Raw genomic sequence first — 19,111 nt, forward strand, 5'->3', positions numbered from 1 at the left:
GGGATTCTTCAATTAGTTGTGTTTTGTCATTCAACAAGAGTTGACTCTTTTTCCTGTGAAAATGTTTCACTAGAACAATACTGCACCAAACAGATTAGTTTAATGTAACATTTTACGACTAGGCAAAAACATCAACATTTATGACAGATTTCTTAAATGATCTTAGACTAATACTGTTTTGAGCAAGTGTATAATGGCTACGGCGTCTCAAGATGGACAAGCTAAGGTCTGAAGGGAGTTCACGTCGCCTAGCCGAGTTCTGCTAAGAGCAAGCCAAACCAAGTATTCAGACGCATTAAGGAGGCCCGTTTCAATGAACGTGACTGCTGCCGTTTGCTCTTTGCGGTCGAGACTTGGTTACTTTATAAGCACCTTGTGATCGACTCCCTTATGGACATTCCTGTGTACTGACCTTAAGAGCAAGGCTGGACAGGGTGCTGGTGATGTTACACTTGAAGCTGAGCTGGCGGTCAGGGTTGCCGTCTAGGTCGATGCGCGGACCCAGGTCTCTGATCCCAACACGTTCAGGCATCAGCTTCTGAAACAGTGTGCAGGTCATGCCGTTGAAGCTGCTCGCCTTGATGGCGTGGGCCTCCAGAGCGATGTTATGGGAATTCTGGGAACAAATAATGGGAATTAGAGAAAGAATAATACACGAGGCGAAATGAAGAACAGTAAGATCAGACGGGCTTTGAAATTCAAATAGTGGAAAACACATCTACAGACAGTAGTGCGCCTCCCAATGACATCAATGCATTTATGCATCAATGCTGCTTAGGATTTGGTCCGTAGAGTTGTAATAGGGCATTATATACTGTGATCTCATGATTTACTGTGATCTTACGGTGGAGTAGGCCTGGGCTGTGCTGGCTAAACGGTGTACAGCGATCCTCTGGAGACACTCCACAATGCGGGAGCAGGCCCTGGCCTCGCGCTGAGCCATCCACAGCAACCGCTCATCAGCCAGCATCAGGTTACTGGAGATGTCCACCATCACATCCCCCAACTGAGACAGACAGAGCAGGGTAAACACACACGCCAAGAAACAACATAACTGCATGCTAACAGTTACCTGCACATACACGCAGGGCCACAGACAGGGCACATGCATACACCAGCCGTATCAACCGAAACAATGTTATTATCATCACCGTGGTTTCTCTCAGCGCTCTCTCCATGAGTGCTGACTGGGGGCCGGAGGTCTCAACCAGGTGTGACATTCAGAGCCCTCTCTAATGAGCTCAAACTGACAGGTGCACCACTGAATGCCCTTCCAATGGAAACCAAACAGGCAAAGAAACCTGACTCGGGCCTTGCTCTGCAGTCCCTCACAGCTCAAATCCCAGACAGGAAAACATTCCAGATCCTATCTTATCCGCTCTCATTCAGATTCCTGTGGATTTAAACAGGACAGGGTTGCCTTGTCTTAACTACGAGGAACGTAGTGATAAAGTCAAGGGAAGACGCCCCAGATATCAGCAGTAAGATGGATAGGCCTACAGTAAGTTATATATTCACACTATCACTTGCACTCAGAAGAAATGTGGCAGCATTCACTTAGAATACAGTGAACACACACTGACAAACTATTACCTACAGTAGCTCGACTTAGTGACCCCATTTCTTCTCATAACACCTATATGCCCGAAGGTTCACCTCATCATGCATGGTGTTCGTATCCTCTGTTTGTGCGTCTGTGTGTCTTTATATGCAAGTGCGTGCATCTTATTCGTGCCTAAATGAGATACACGGTGGGACTGTGAGATGGAAGCGGGACTCACCTCCTTGTATTTCTCGGCAAACTTGCCAAACTTCTCGATCATCTCGGCCACGAAGATGACGTCCATCTTATCGGAGAAGTTGGCGGCCTCAATTGTGTAGACGAGCAGCTGGCGGGCCGTGATCACTGCGTTGGTCATGTTCAGAGGCATCTAGAACAGACAGACAGAGACAGATAGACAGAGACAGACAGATAGACAGAGACAGACAGAGACAGATAGACAGAGACAGACAGAGACAGATAGACAGAGACAGATAGACAGAGACAGACAGACACAGATAGACAGAGACAGACAGACAGAGACAGACAGAGACAGACAGACAGAGACAGACAGAGACAGAGACAGACAGACAGACAGACAGACACAGATTTAGGGTGAAAGCGTCAAGAAGGAATTTGAGTGTCGGAGGGGATTAATAATAATAAAAACCCTGTCAGAAGAAAGAGATGAAAATAACAGACCAAGAGTAAAGACTTGAAAGATGAAAACAAAAGGAAGATGAGGAAAGAGAGAACGGTGGAGGTAGAGAGACAACACAGACAGACAAAGAGGGCAAATCAAACATGGGCAGAAAGAGTGCCATGGTCACCTGGTTGATGATGTAGAGGATGCGGGTGACGTCCTTCTGGTACTGGCAGCGGGAGTAGTTGTCCTCGGCCCATAGGCCCCCACGGTCACAGTGCCGCCATGCCCGCAGCTCATCACCCACCGAGCCCGAGTAGATTCCCGCGCCCGAAGCCAACTTGTTGCAGGGCATGTAGGCTCTGATGCCCGCCATGGTACGAGGCCATCTGAGAGATGGGGGAGGGGGAGAGGAAGAGCCGGAGAGGGGGAGAAAGAGAGAGAAAGTAAGGGGGGAAGAGAGAGAGAGCCAGATGGAGGGGAGAGAGACAGACGGAGGGGAGAGAGAGGAGAGAGAGAAAGAGAGAGAGAGAGAGAATTTGTTCAGTTAGCAAAATGACAGAATCCCCCTAAGATTGATGAAGTGCTTAATAGATGTGCCAGGTTCACGTTTATTGTCATGAGTCTTCCTCCCAGCAAACCAGTTAATCAGCGAGAGAGTTAGTTACGAAAAAGAAGAGTGGGAATGCCAGAGTGTGGTTAGCATGAGTCACGTGGTGTGTTCCAGGAACATCATGTGATTATTTAGCCACAGCTGCTGCCACTTACTGGTGCTCAACATCATCATCTAAAACCGTGGAAAGCTTTAATTCCAGCCCTGTTCTACGATTCACTCAATGGATTAGACGCTTGTAGACAATTACAATTTTACAAATTGAAAACATTCAGCAATCAAAACAAGCTTTTCTTATCGGACAAGTTCACGTTAGTCCTTCCCTCGTTCTGTCAAGTTTTCTTCCATTTGGTGCCTAGTGAATACGACCTCGATATTACTACAATTAACAGTCTGTTATTCAACCACTAGGAGGTGCCACAGAGCCGAGCTTGTTCCACAAACAACTGACACACTTAAGGGATGGGTAGCGTCAAGAAGTTAAACAGCCTAAACAAGTCCATTCAAATTACACAAGTCAGTATATACATACCTGCTTGCATAAAACAATAGATGAGATTAAACCACATGGCGGAGATTAGATTAAACCATTAGATGAATAAAAGTACAATATTCACCTGAAAACATTTATCTGACAGATTACTGACTGACATCAACCCAGCTCACCTGAAGTCTCCCTTGTTGTTTGACACCCTGTCGGGTGGGCAGTACTTGGCAGAGCTCTCCAGAACCATGATGTGGACGGTACGTGTGGTGTTCCCACGGCTGGTCCTCACACGACACTCCCAGTTTCCCGTAGAGCCAGGCTGGATGTTGGAGATGGTCAACACACTGATAGAACAGAGAGGGACAACAGTGACATAATATATTACTGCCAAACAGTAGCTAGTTTCAACCATGATTGCTGACAGGTGCCATTTGCATCAAATTCAAGTTTTAAAAAAAAGGTAACGTTCATTACCATTTCTGACTTTGGCCTTTTACTATAACATAGGAGTCATGCACAGGATTTCCTCAGGGCTGACCGCATTGCTTTTTTACAAATGCATATACCGTGGTTTCATACACTGCCGAGGTAAAGAGGCCGCTTCAACTTCACAGTATCAATAACATTTTGTATACGCTGACCTTTCCCCCCCCCAACAGCATTTGTTACAAAGTGCAAACAGCAGCACAGTGAGCAGATAGCAGGAGCACAGTGGCAAGAAGAAACTCCCTGGAAGGAGGAAACAGACAGGAAGCAGATGGTCTTCATCGTACCTGGCGATGAGGGAGCAGTTTTGCACCATGCTCTTCTCGATGAAGATGCCCTGGGCTGCGTCGGGTTCCACCATGCGGCCGTCCTGGTACCACAGCACCTGCATGTCCTCCGCCACGAACGAGGCCTGGCACTGGAAGGGCAGGCTGTCGCCCTGGAACACGACCTGACGCTGGGATGGCGTCAGTTGGAAGGAGGGCAGCTCCAGGGGTGCGTCTGGGGAGGACACGGTTCCATTTAGGGCATTTGTTTCAGGTGTGGTTTATTTTAGAGTTTTGGCTTTTTAACTTGGTGATGTGTGTGTGTGTGTGTGTGTGTGTACACATGACCATAGGTGAGTGTCTCTCTCTAGGGGACATGTCTGAGTAGGATGGGGTTAATTCAATGCATTTCAAAACAACTTCATTCATCTCCTGCTGGGATCCCCTCAATAGTCAAATGGGGGTCCTATTCATCACTCAGGTCATGTGTGTCTACTTGTGAAAGCTGTGCCACGTATTTCCTAACCCGTGCAGTGAAGAGTGCCAAACTGATAAGACAGAGCAAGCACAAACAAACGCTGCAGTGCGACGTACTGCTGGCCCTTTCCTTATCGCCTGTGCCATTGGACAACTCCCATTCCCAAAAATACCAGCAACACAAAACAGACGACAGAGCCAAACTCACCACTATGGAGTGGGGAGAGAGAGGTTTTAAGTACATCTATATATCTGTCCTGTCTGAGAATGCGTCTTAGGAGGGCAACGTGCCAAAGACTGCTTGTGAGAGTGTGTTCATCAAGAGTTAGCCTTGAGCAAGGTGATGTATGGTGTAGGGGAGTAGCATGTATGTGTTGTTGATTGTGTTCTGACAAAACTTAGGTTTGATGAAGGTGAGTGAGTGTGTGTGCGCGCACATGTGCATTGGTGCGTGCCTATGTCTAGTGTTCTCTCTGTGTATATACCTACGTGGAGCTTAAGGGCTGATGACTAAGTGTAGGACCAAATGTGTGTGTCTGTATCCTTACCACAGGTGAACAGTTCAGGCTTGGTGGAGGTGATGAGCTGGCCCTGCAGGGAGCGAGGGTAGGAGCAGCTGGTGTCCTTCACCCCCACGTTGTTGTCATTGATCCAGCGCAGCAGCCACAGCAGGTTGCAGTCGCACAGCAGGTACGGCGTCTGGAACTCCCTGAGGTAACATGGAGACAGACAGAGTTAAAGGGGCAGTTCAACACTCCCGATGACATCGTAGAGAGTCATTTTCTTATCTTTTTGACGACAGAATATATTAAATCACCGTTTTACACATCTGTAGAGATAATAAATATGAGGTTAAAAAGTGGTAAAGTGCCCCTTTAAGTTTAATTTCCAGTCAAAAGTGCTAGCCCTATGAAGCAGTCTGGAAACAGTTTTTTTTGGCAGAACCATTTGATTTTATGTTTTGTAATGTGTTTGTAGAACTTTGAGTTGCCAACTGGGAAATGAAAGTTACAGATTCCACCTTTAAGTGGCGGCCTGAAGAATGGCGTAGCCCTACCATTTGTAAATAGCCCAGTAAAAACACTGTAAACTGCTAGAGAGACGCATTTCTTTCCGTCAGCCCTAAAATCATACTTACAATGTCTTCAACGACACCAAGCTGTCGAACGTCCCTTGGGCTAGCGATGAAAACATATTTCCTGAAAGGTTTCTGAAAAGACAAGACGAAGGCTATCAATCACCTATAACAAATTCATTCAAATATGCCAACCTGTCACATCACACCATCAGGACCCAAACACAAACTGTCATTGGTTACTCTACTGAGATGTCCAGGAATATCTTAATCCTCACCTTTGTATTGTGGGAAGAGGACATGGAATAATGTGTTGCAGCTGTAGCACTGAAGCTCGTGGGGGAACCCTGGGTAATATGCTAATATCTCAGCACCTGGCTGCCACCATTTTCTGGTGTTCTAAGAAGGGCAAATACTATTGGGGCACTGGAGCCAAATATGTAACTTTCCCGTGAATGTACTTATCAATGACTTATGGGGACGTTTTGAAAGTATTTTTTAAAGATGGATAGAGAAAAGAAATGAACAGTTTTCAAAGCAAATCGAAAATAACTATTACTTACAGTCGAACCAGACTTAAGAGGCCCTTGAATATGTCCACGTTGAGGCAGCCAATGCGGTTGTTGGACAGGTCTCTGTAGAAAGCCAAACCAATGGAGATTCTGGTTATATTCTGTCCTGATTTGCTCATGTCAAACAGCAGCAATATTTTTTGAAACATCATAGGCCACCGCAAATTGTACAAACATGGAATGCATACATTAATTGACATCATGTGGTGACTGTGGTGAATTCTAATAAATCCACGTTTTCGGTCAACAAATCAAAATCGGAGAAAAACTGTCAACTAGACTGGTGTTGTCGTTCCCCGAGAGACAGGTTGGGGCAGAGGCAGGGATAAAAAAAATAAAAACAATACAAAAAAAGATATTTTTTTTTAAATCAGGTGTCAGTTGTACAACTTTTCAAGGTGATTTGAGGCGTCTGTGTTCACCCAGAGGGGGTTTCCACATCAAAGCTTGTGTAACACACTAAACTAGTCGAGATTAACCTCTTATGATGCATGTCATACACATCAAAGCTTGTGTAACACACTAAACTAGTCAAGATTAACCTCTTATGATGCATGTCATACACATCAAAGCTTGTGTAACGCACTAAACTAGTCAAGATTAACCTCTTATGATGCATGCCATACACATCAAAGCCTGTGTAACACACTAAAATAGTCAAGATTAACCTCTTATGATGCATGTCATACACATCAAAGCTAGTGATTAACCTTTATGATGCATGTCATACACCAGCCTGTGTAACGACGGCTTATGATGCATGTCATACACATCAAAGCGTGTCTTTTTCGCCAGGACGGCAGGTAGCATTATCTATTGCCCGGGGGTCCTTTGTAAAGAAACCATGTTTGGGCAAAGATTTTTCTTTGACAACATTCTGGAAATATGTTGTTTAACTCAAAGATACAGTAGGTCAAACTAGAAGAAATTAGGTAGGCAGGGAATTCGAAAACAGCCATTCCAAAAACATGCCCCCATGTATAAAATAAATGCTGTGGGTGTATAAAAAGAAATCAAGGTTGTGGGTGTATATGGAAGCAGTAAGAGGTAGATAAAATAGCATCTGCTATCAGCTACATCCGACTCAAACGTAAACCAATGACTAAAGTGTAACACCAGTACATGTTACGAGCATGATAGTGTCGATGACATCCGTACGACGGCATCGTCCATATAAGGTTAACCCACATTTACATTATCAAGGTCTCACAATGCAATACAAACCCTAACCCAAGGCCCAATGCCAGGGCAGCATCATTGCTACAACCCTAACCCAAGGCCCAATGCCAGGGCAGCATCATTGCTACAACCCTAACCCAAGGCCCAATGCCAGGGCAGCATCATTGCTACAACCCTAACCCAAGGCCCAATGCCAGGGCAGCAGCATTGCTACAACCCTAACCCAAGGCCCAATGCCAGGGCAGCATCATTGCTACAACCCTAACCCAAGGCCCAATGCCAGGGCAGCATCATTGCTACAACCCTAACCCAAGGCCCAATGCCAGGGCAGCAGCATTGCTACAACCCTAACCCAAGGCCTAATGCCAGGGTAGCAGCATTGCTACAACCCTAACCCAAGGCCCAATGCCAGGGCAGCATCATTGCTACAACCCTAACCCAAGGCCCAATGCCAGGGCAGCAGCATTGTTACAACCCTAACCCAAGGCCCAATGCCAGGGCAGCAGCATTGCTACAACCCTAACCCAAGGCCCAATGCCAGGGCAGCAGCATTGCTACAACCCTAACCCAAGGCCCAATGCCAGGGCAGCAGCATTGCTACAACCCTAACCCAAGGCCCAATGCCGGGGCAACAGCATTGCTACAACCCTAACCCAAGGCACAATGCCCCCCCCCACACTATCGTCGCTTCAGGGCTGTGTGTCAAAGTCACAACGATCTTGGCTGTACAGTACTTCAAATCATAAAACCCGTCCATGAACTTGTAGTCTGTCCATGAAAGTAGCAGCAGAGCTCAACATTGCAGCCAGGCAGACCCAGAGCAAGCCGTCTATTGTGATATGAGCAGATGTTAAAATAGCCTGGTGTGTCAGTAACAAGGCAGGGTCAGTGACTGTTCAGCTGTTGGTGGAATGTTGAGGCTGCTGCTAGGTGGTAAGGCCCTGGAGAGGCCAGTACGGAAGAGGAGGGGTTGTAGGGTGAAGTTTCCCCCAGACGCTGATCTTTGGTCAGTTTTGCATTTTCACCACTATGGGTTAATATCAGGGTTGGGGGAGGGGGAAGTTGTTCCTACATCTGTACCCAGGGGAAACTTCACCCTGGAGTGACTTGAATAGGTGGCACTAAAACGCATCCAGTGACTCATGCAGCACAAACGAGCATTGTCATTTCATAGGTGTCATGTGACTATATTGCCAACGTATGCATTTTGCTGAATGCAGATGATATATCGACACCGTACTGAGTCGACTACTTGCTCCTCACCAGGACCTTGACTATATGTATCAGGTGTTACAACAGGGTTGGAACTAGCCTTCCCTGGGGGGCTCTCTCCTCCCAGGGTCTCTACTCCCCCACCTCTAGCCAGCCCGCCCCTAACAGCTGAGACCAGGCACCGTCTGACTGACACCAGATCAGACGTTTGTCCCGTGAAGAGGCCAGGCGCCAACCTAAAAGCAAAGCTAAGCGACCCTGCCAACGTTGCGGTCATGTTGTGTTAGCTTTGCTTTTTATTTACTACAGTGGGAGAGGATCAGTTGCATATCTGCTGTGCTGTAAGAGCCCTGGTTTGACTTTAATTTTAATTATTTAACCTTTATTTAACTAGGCAAGTCAGTTAAGAACAAATTCTTATTTACAATGACGGCCTACCCCGGGCCAAACACAGATGGCGCTGGGCCAATTGTGCGTCACCCTATGGGACTCCCAATCACGGCCGGTTGTGATACAGCCTGGAAACGAACCAGGGTCTGTAGTGACGCCTCTAGCACTGAGATGCAGTGCCTTATACTGCTGTGCCTCTCGGGAGCCAATCAATAGGCTACAACATTTCCTAACAATGTACACTGGAATGGAAAGAGGACTTTGACCTAAGTAAGTTTTGATTACAAATGATGACAATGAAAGGGGTGAAGTAATGCATTGTAGCGTGCAGGGTAGCCTAGTGGTTAGAGCGTTGGACTAGTAACCGGAAGGTTGCAAGTTCAAACCCCCGAGCTGACAAGGTACAAATCTGTCGTTCTGCCCCTGAACAGGCAGTTAACCCACTGTTCCTAGGCTGTCATTGAAAATAAGAATTTGTTCATAACTGACTTGCCTAGTAAAATAAATGTCTGTTTCTTCATGAGAACATTCAAGTCTTTTACCCATCTCTCTGACAAGATGGGTAAAAGAGGCAGGCAGCCTCGGTTTGGCCTAGCCGCCAGCGAGTGGCATGTCTCAAAAACAAGCAAAAATCTAATTAGGGTTTTTGGAAAGAGGTATAAGGACAGATGGGACAAATTTAAGATTGGCTGAGGCTGAGTGTGTGTGAGTGAGTGAGTGAGTGAGGGCGCACTGTCTTTGTCACGAGTCCGCTACCGACTGCATTAGAAGAGAGGGAGCGTGTATTTTCATGTCCTCCGTGTCAATTAAGTCGATCACCTTTTTCCAGAAGCCCAGCAGAGGGCAGGTGCAAGGGTAGGAGTTCAAGACTTTTTACCTCAGCTACTCTTTTTGCTCTTTCGTTAGCTGTGGAATAGGTTGAAGTGTAAACGATATATTGGAGACGCAGCCAGTTACCAATCAAATGCATGATTTAACGACCTGACAAGCTGTCTGCAATATGTTCATTTTGTGAAAAGACTGCTGTGTCGTTCTGAACAGAAACGCATTGATGAATTTTCACCAATTGGATATACAGTGTTTCTGATCAATTCGTTTCATTCTGACCCAACGTTGGCATTGTGTTATATAGTCCCATTCAAGATGAAATAGCTGTTGGCTGAATGATATAGGTTAGATAAGGGAAATACGGCTATAGGTTTAGAGAATATAGTTATACTGTTGGTTGTAAAATGGCCGTGGCTTGACAAGGGGAAATGAAGCTCTGTCCAAGCCAAGGAGATGACAACCTTCCCGTCTCACTCACTGCTCTGCACCAGCAGCCAAACTCTAGTTTATGTTGGCAAGGTCCGGCCAGTGTGAGATGACAATACACACGCACTCATACAGGCGCACGCACACACACACACACACGCTCTCTCCCTAACACACACGCATACCAAAGCACACACCCATCCCCCTTTTCCCTGTATGTGTGAAAGTAGATAGGGCCTCATGCAGTCCCTGGCAAGGGCCCAAATGGACTGGAGAACTGAATAGAAAGCTGCTTTACAGCAGTCACTTATAGACTGGATACACTAGAGACAGAGAGTTGGCAATAGCCTCGATACGAGATACGACAGATAGGGCCAACATGAGTCAACAGTATTGATGAAACCTGACCTATCGGTCAAAATGGTGCGATGTGGGACCATACACAGTGTGTAGGTATTTCTCTTATCATCATACCCATCTCTTTCTCTTCTCTAACAGTATTGGAAATGGTGCGAATTGGATTCTGCGAAAGAAATCTGACATTGAGCAAAAGAACTGGGTATAGACACAGGTTTGAAACCGTTCAGCCCATCACTCACTCTGCCGTCCAAGAGCTACACATTAAAGCATCTGCCAAGAAATTGACAAATGTTATTAAAATGAAAATGATTTAATGCTGATGGTAATACTGATAATGCTCACAGTCTTTTGAGTGCGAGCAGTCCAAGAAAAGCCCCCGGTTCGATACGGCTGATGATGTTGTTCCGCATGTCCCTGTGAAAGACAAAAGAGGGTAAGTCACAAGAAAATAAAAGACAAACTAAACAAGTAAGTACACAACAATTAATACAAGTACGCAACAATTAATACTTGTAGTCTTGTTAAGATATTACGAATACTTGCAACCGACTTCAGTAAAAATGAGTAAAAATCATATAACACACATTAGAAAGAGTTGATTCATATTCCCTGATTGACTGCTCAAATAAATAGGGCTACTGTTAATATAAGTGCATTGTACATTCAGGGACCTCATGAGGGCAAAAGAGACTAAAGGTGTTCGCATGCTTCCCAGCTGAAACAGTTCGGAAGAGTTTGTGCATTTTTGTTAGTTTTAGTTAGCGTTTTTCGGCTGTTTTTTTCTTTTCTTCTAGAGGCAAGTCGTCTACATCCCTTCGTCTGCGATTGGTCAACAGCAGGGATTCTTCAATAAAGTCTGTTGTCATCATTCAACGAGGGACAACTCGTTTTGATGCACATTTTCTTCATTGAGAAATACTGCACCAAACATCTTCTTTAGACGTATAATTGTGCGACTAAGATCTCCTTGGCAAAAATGTAATCATGTCTTGAGTGATTTTAGATTAATTCTGACTATTTTGAGGAAGCGTATACTGGCTAAGGCATCTCAAAATGGACAAACCGTACTAATGGTGCTTTTGTTTCGTATTTCAATAGAAGGTATTTTAAGGGAGTACGCAAGCACACTAGTTCGGTTTGGCTAGCCAAGTTCGGCTAGGCGCCAACCGAACTGAGGTATGCTGACGCCTTAAGGCCTTCACCCAAGAGCCAGCTTTAAGCTAAAAATTCAGAAAAATGCATTGACTGAAACCCCACTGCTGCTCACCCCATTAACCCCTGGTTCTATGGTACTTTGTTACAGGAGAACCACATGGCCAACAATCCTCCCATATCCCGTAGGACTCTCACCCACTCAGATCCCTGTGGCTAGGGCACGAGACCCCCCCCCCCACATCTATCAGGCCTCCTCAGCACAATCGCTGACATCCGTAGGTCCCCACACACTAAGGACCCCGCCACGCTTCGTCCTGGACCAAGTTCAAAGGCTGCGCGGTCACAGATACCCGCTAGCGCCTAGCGTTCCCCCGCGCCGCCATTTACGATCCATGTTTCAAAAGATCTCGGTGGTCGCCACCTGAGCCGCTGGGTAACTGTGACTGGGCTGTTTGATGATGAAGAGCTGTCATCTGGTTGGAGGAGGATGGTGGAGGGGATTGGGAGGCAGGGCTATACATGGATCATAGGAGTCTATTGCTTTTGATGTGAACTGGCAGAATTGGCTTTCCTGTAGAGGGGTGTTGAAAGAAAGATGGAAAAGGGGGAGGACGAAAAAAATAATTCCCTTTGAAATGCAAGGCACAAATAGAGCACAGAGTGCCTTCGACCACCTGCAAGAGGCGAGGAAGTGAGGATCTTTGTACTTGCTTTGTGCCGAAATTGTACTTTTCCCCTACTCATTTCTATATAGCCAATTCTGTTCTCCCCTCTAAAAACCTTCCAAAAGTTTCACTTTGAAATGCTGGTGTTGCCATCCCCAACCCTAGCTGTGGTTTTTACCCAACTGTTTGATGTTGCTGACCATAGTAAATCAACAGAGGGGCAAGATATCACAAGTGGTAGAATAGCAGTCCAGACTCTGGGGGAGGGTGTTCAACATGCAAAAGGTGGGTTTTACATTTATCCATGTCTTGATCAGGCTTAAATCGTGCCATGGTGGGGCCGGTGACAGTCAAATGGCCGGTGTCAAAACATCAGTGGGGGCAGTTTAGCACCAAAGCCAATCCCAATCTAATGAGCCTTTCATTTCCTCAAAGAGTAGTGTTGGAATGCTGGCAAAGGGTGAAACAGTCCAACAATTGTTCTGGACTCGTTTTGAACTCCAGTTCACATTTCTCTGCGATTGCCTTTCCTAAGTTCGTTCAATGGTTTTCCCAACAAAAAAAAAGACAGCTTGAAGTGATCAGTTCTGGGCTTCTTGGAAGGAGGTAAAGAATGGTCTTTGTTTGGTGGATTACTTGAGGCGAGTCACTGAAAGGTACCGTTTCCAATCTGTTTGCAATTCAACGGAGTGTGTCAGTTGTTTAAAGATGGAATTTGTATTAGGGGAAACAGCGCCACTGGTCGCCCCCACCGCCTTTGTTATTGTTTGAACAAGGTGAGGAGCGTCACCGTGTGGTAAAGAAGACTTGCAGTACACATTCTTCTGTTCTATCGCGAGTCCAGTATTCGTTGTTGGAAGTAACTTCTTTATTGTTGTAATAGCCCCAACAGACGTGGCCGTTTCACCATTACGGATTCCAGCTTTAAGAAGCTGGTTGATCTAGATTTTTGATTAATCGACGCTTGGGTGAAGTACCCCACTGTCAAGTTGTCCCTGCTATCACTAAGATGCAATTTGAGGGGTGGCATCAACGTGTTGCAAAGTAAAATCTTACAAACCCAACACTACCACCTTTGCATCTGCAATCTACTGGCAGAAATAGGAGTCAAAGTGCAGAATATAAAACCATTTCAAGTTTCCTTTTTAGAGAAGCTTGTGGATAACACGAGGGAGGGGTTGGGTTAATGGTGGGGGTTAAATTTGGAGGTACACCGTGCACAACCTATCCCAACTCAAATTCTAGCGTCTCTTTGCAAGAACACACTAGGCCTGCTTGCCATGCTAAAATGGAAATGACTGGATAATGGAGTGGGAATTAATTTACCTCAAAGTGCTTTAGGGGGTTCCAGAATTATCCTCATGTTCGGTCTAGTTTAAACTAAAAGGTTATGAGAAGCCAATGCAGCCATTTTGGAAAGGTGTAGAAACACAGCCAAATGCGCTGTTCAATATGAGAGCACGGTAGCTACTTGCAAACATTATGACCTTGTCATTCTGAAGGTGGAAAAGAAAGTCTCTTCAATTTCCATTTGCCACAAGCAATATTAAAAGCCACATTGTCTCTTTGGCAGGTTTCTAAAAAAACATACTCTACCAAATCTGTCACAAAAGGCTGCATTTTCAAGATGAACATTCATGTTGCGACGAAGACAAATTGCCGATGTTAAACAAGGCTGTCTGCTGAAACAAAATGATGGATGATTCCTTGTTAGCAGATCACAAGAGTCGATCAAATAAGGCTTCTCTCAACTTTGAGATTTTTCACTCCACCTCAGTCCGGTTAAGTGAGAAACAGAAATGTCTCACCCCATAATATACCTTTTCTGTAATTGCTTTGTTATCTTACGCACAATATGTACAGTTCTCTTACATGCATACAGTTCCAGACTAGCATTCCTCATAAGACGGTTATTCCCCATAATAATGCTTCCTCTTGAAAACGCAATACCTCTCCAGTCTTTCCAAATAACAAGAGATTAGTCCTGCTTCATTCGTAATAACCCTTCGCTCTGCATTGAATTTGTGGCAGCTTTGAGAGAGAATAACCGTGCGACAGGGGCTAGCTTGGGTTCATATTACTGTGTAGGAGGGCAATAATGGGGATTCAGTGGGCCCCGTCTCCATGCTAGGACACCTTTGGCCCTAACAAAACACTGCCGTCGTCACAGTTACCCTGCCATTTCACGGCTGGGGCTGGAAAGGGCTAATCAATATACCCCCTGCCTGTCACTCACAATCAGCTCCAATCACAGAGCGCACCACTGCACATAGACTTACCCAAGCAGAGAATCCCTATTTTTGTTGGCTGTGATCTGGGAAAGGGGGGGAGGAAGGTAGCAGGGGAGGAAGGAAGGTAGCAGGGGAGGAAGGAAGGTAGCAGGGGAGGAAGGAAGGTAGCAGGGGAGGAAGGAAGGTAGCAGGGGAGGAAGGAAGGTAGCAGGGGAGGAAGGAAGGTAGCAGGGGAGGAAGGAAGGTAGCAGGGGAGGAAGGAGGGATGACAGAGCTCGTCACTGCATGCAAACAGACCAGGGCCCAGCATTTTATTTTTTGTTGTCGACTGTAGTCAGAGGAGAGAGAGGAGGGAGTTGGAGGGAAGAAAAGCAGGGGGCACTTCAGCATGCAACTGGGCTGGCTGTGTGTGTGTGTGTGTGTGTGAATCATTCTGCCGACACCTCTGGTCTTGGCTTTATTAGAATGACAAAGCAAAGAGCTTCTCTGGATGAGGGGGTGGGATGAAAGGGGGTTGGAGAGGAGGGAAAGCACAATGGGAGCTGCTTTGAGGTACATGTGCCACTGGCTGCACACTTCTTCCACCCAGAGAATTAACTCGCCAGCCGAAGCGACTGGCCGTACACTATGCATTAAGATGAAGCAAAGAGCATTAAAGGCTTCCTCAGCGTGGGGGATCAAAGGAGCTTACACTCACCGTCAGAAAGCACTTCCAGTTTATCTTACGGCAGGGCTGCCCAACCCTCTTCCTGGAGATCTACCGTCCTGTGGGTTTTCAGTCCAACCCTAATTTAACACCCGATTCTACTAATTAGCTGCTCAACAAGACTGAATCAGATATGCTAAATTAGGGTTGGGCTGAAAACCTACAGGACAGAATATCTCCAGGAAGAGGGTTGGGCAGCCCTGTCTTACGGCATTCCACTCCGAAATTCTAAAATCTGACCCACTTCTAAAAACCAGGAAGGAAGGTCGCCCCAAATAATCTGGGAGCGGATGTCTTATTAACACGGCAAGGTAGTCGGAGTGAGGTCAGGCATGTGGCTGGTCCAAGCATAACTCAAAACAACTACAGTGTACGACATGCATCCGTTTCAGTGCAGTGATATTCTAAAGCAAATCCATGCCTAGGTACATCCCTGGCCGTGACCCCACTCTCCAAGGGTGTCTTATGGGGAGTTGGGACATTTCCATTTCACACCCGTACAGGTTACCCACTTGTACATGCAGTGAAACAGGACAAATATAAGCACCCCCAATTTGACCTTTGATGTCATTCTGGGTCTTCTCATTGGTTCAAGATGCATTAGCATGGATCTACTAGTCAATAGCATCATACCATGTTCAGATGAGGGATAGGTATGGTGGGGGGTGAAAGACAAACGGAGGGTAAACAGGCTAACAGACTGGAGCTAAACATGTAGCCTCACGCACAGAGGAACCTCAACAAGTGGGAATGTTTACTCAAACTTCCACTGAGCACGGTTACATGCACACAATGTGATTATTGTGGACAGACAGGTTAATATAATAGTTTGTTTAAAATGTTTACATGCTTTGCCAGAATAATCCTATTTACATGGACACAACTGAAATCAGGCTACTAAATGGGACTTTTAATAAATGCAGAAAAATCACCTATCAGAATAAAACAGTCTACCACAGTGACCATGGTATTCTTGCGGATACTTTTTGACATATAAAGTTTAAATGTGAAAACAATTTATAAGGATGCATACTCAATTCACTCATACAGAAGAGGGAGGCTTGCCCTACCCGGTGCTGGCACATGTGCAGATCAAATACACTGCAGGAACGCTGATTAAGCAGTTTACATGTCCTAATAATTTGAAAGATTGCTCAGAAATCTGGGTGTTTTAATCGGCGTGTGCTTAATTCGATTATGACCGTACGCCGATTAAGATAAGCAGAGTAAGGTATTTTACCTGACTAATGCCGCACTCGACCTTCTGCCATAATTAGTTTAATATCGAATTATTAGTGTGCATGTAAACATACTGTGACTCAACATGAGGGGATACGTTTGTCCTACTCAACCTCCAACCGCCTGGCTATGGTTTCTAGACCAATACCAGATAGCTAACTGCGGCCAAAAAAAGGCTTCCCATACCTCCCACAGAGACTCCTGTACCTTTTAACAAGACCTTGGAAAGTATTCCCTTAAAATTCCCCATTGATGCGGTCATCGGTTATTGTAGCCTTGGGTAACAACGTGGCTATTAATGGTCTGGTTATTTTATCTGCATGAAGCCATTGCGAAGCAATAAATCATCAGAGGTCCATAACACACGGCCCGAGAGCATTTCCTCTGAGTCTCGGGAGAAACCGCGGCTGATAGGATTCCAAAACAAGACTCTTTGCGTTGTGTCAAGAACAACGAATTTCCACGTGCTCACTCAATCGTTCCGACGCATATTTAATATTGACCGAGCAGAGTAGACTTGAATAAATGTCTTCGCTGCCAATTGACAAGGAGGCAGAGAAAGTACAATAGGCCTAATCCTCTCTGTATTGCTCCCCTCTAGCTTTCGCTCTTACTCTCTGCTTCATTTATCTTAAAAAAAAAATGTTATCTTCCTAACACTCATAGCTTATTGCATAATGTTTACTCCCCTTACAAACACTAGATATTGTTCTGAAATGAAACACTAAGAAATATCTGGTGTGTGAAATGAGCTCGGCTTGGATTCTGTCATAACTGTCCCTAGAAAAGCTTTGCAAGGCTGTAGTAAATAAAGCACATTTCTGTCTAACATAGCACTTCCCCAAGCTTTATTATGGTATATATAGTAAGAGTAATGGGTTTGGTTTAGGACTCATCTCACACATTATACTGAAAGGAAGCTGTCTTGTCAAAAAGTATGTGTAAAGTGAAACGTGATTCTAGATATTGATTGACACAAGACGAAAGGCATGAATTACACTTAGTCATTCTCCCATGGTCAGAGCTTGTAGGAAATATCAGAATATTATGAAAATGTTAAGACTCACAATCTTTCCAAAGTAGACAGCCCGATGAAGGATCCATTCTTCAGTTCCTGAATTTTGTTGTTGCTTAAAATCCTGAAGAAAAAAAATGATGTCAACTTCATTTAAAGAATTCCTACAAATGTACATCAGCTTTCAGCAGTAGTTAGTATTAGCAGAATTTTAACTCAACTACATTTCACATACTAAAACGTGCTCATCACCACTCAAGAATGAGTCTACTTTGGACATTTTAAAATTCCTTCAACACTGAAAAAAAGCCCAGCTCTAGTAATCCCATCCCATTGTCCCTCAACCCTCCATTCATGGAATGTTCTCTAGTGCCAGAAAGAGGCCAGGGAAAAACAACTTTAGCTTCTGCCCTCCATAGTCTTTCATGATGCTAAACTGGTAGCATGTGTCTCTACAGGGTACAATTCGTCCAGGTTGGTGAGATGTGATAAAGTCAGTGGTTGCATACTTTCCGTCAACCTTCTTCCCGCTTTGATGATTAAAGGTATGATCATTTGATCCAAAGCGGCGGTGACTCACTTTGAGATTGTTTCCAGAGTGCCACAAGAAGTCATTTGATGCAATGCTATACGCTTGATCGTAGACACCGGTAGTTCAGGTGTCTTGCCTTGACCTTCGATAATGATAGATGCGTTGGCAACCAGGCATTATCTTTTTATAGGGGTTAGATCCACAAGTCACTGATATTGCTAAATCTAGGTTCAGACTAGTTCTGGTCAGGGCAACAATGACTCAATGAAAGTATGCAGAACTTGTCTGAGAGAAATCTGATCTGTACATATGGTAAGATGCATCACCTCTATATACTATCAATCAGATAACAGATAAAGCATCGTACAAAGTGCTTAAGTATTGTACTTATTGACCCCTTATGAATTTGAGAGAAGATGCTATCAGGTAATCAACTTTGTGAGTGCCAAATACCTCACCAGAAGCACACTGCCTGCCCTCCCAGACATTTACAGCACCCGGTGTCACAGGAAGGCCAAGAAGATCATCAAGGACCTCAGCCACGACCAGTTCACCCAGCTACAAGGCGGAGACCGTACAGGTGCATCAAATCTGACACCGAGAGACTGAAACACAGCTTCTATCTCCAGGCCATCAGACTGTTAAATAGTCACCACTAGCCTAGCCGCCGCCCAGTACCCTGCCTTGAACCTTAGTAACTGTTGCTTAGGCAGTTACCACCCAGTACTCGACTCTGCACCTTAGAGACTGTTGCCCCATGTATATACTCATCGAACAATGGTCACTTTAATGTTAATGTTTGGATACAGCTTTACACATTTCATACACTACCATTCAAAAGTTTGGGGTCACTTAGAAATGTCCTTGTTTTGAAATAAAAGCTATTTTTTTGTGAATTAAAATAACACCAAATTGATCAGAAATACAGTGTAGACATTGTTAATGTTGTAAATGCCTATTGTAGCTGGAAATGGCTGATGTTTAATGGAATATCTACATAGGCGTACAGAGGCC

The 19,111-nt window shown here is 45.1% G+C and overlaps 1 protein-coding gene across 1 annotated transcript in view; it reads right to left on the reverse strand.

Annotated features, from left to right (window-relative positions):
• The window catches only part of LOC139416103 (adhesion G protein-coupled receptor A3-like), a 55,165-nt gene that overhangs the window by 16,499 nt on the left and 19,555 nt on the right, over window positions 1–19,111 (reverse strand). Inside the window, exons 2-12 of the mRNA XM_071164388.1 lie at window positions 17,618–17,689; window positions 10,897–10,968; window positions 6,151–6,222; window positions 5,651–5,722; window positions 5,061–5,221; window positions 4,057–4,270; window positions 3,463–3,627; window positions 2,371–2,572; window positions 1,782–1,931; window positions 845–1,006; window positions 413–616 (exon numbers count right to left, since the gene is read on the reverse strand). Of these exons, the coding sequence (XP_071020489.1) occupies window positions 413–616; window positions 845–1,006; window positions 1,782–1,931; window positions 2,371–2,572; window positions 3,463–3,627; window positions 4,057–4,270; window positions 5,061–5,221; window positions 5,651–5,722; window positions 6,151–6,222; window positions 10,897–10,968; window positions 17,618–17,689 (1,546 nt within the window). The remainder of the gene's footprint in view (window positions 1–412; window positions 617–844; window positions 1,007–1,781; window positions 1,932–2,370; window positions 2,573–3,462; window positions 3,628–4,056; window positions 4,271–5,060; window positions 5,222–5,650; window positions 5,723–6,150; window positions 6,223–10,896; window positions 10,969–17,617; window positions 17,690–19,111) is intronic.

This window comes from Oncorhynchus clarkii, chromosome 9 (assembly GCF_045791955.1).
Source record: "Oncorhynchus clarkii lewisi isolate Uvic-CL-2024 chromosome 9, UVic_Ocla_1.0, whole genome shotgun sequence".
NCBI classification, from domain to species: domain Eukaryota; kingdom Metazoa; phylum Chordata; class Actinopteri; order Salmoniformes; family Salmonidae; genus Oncorhynchus; species Oncorhynchus clarkii.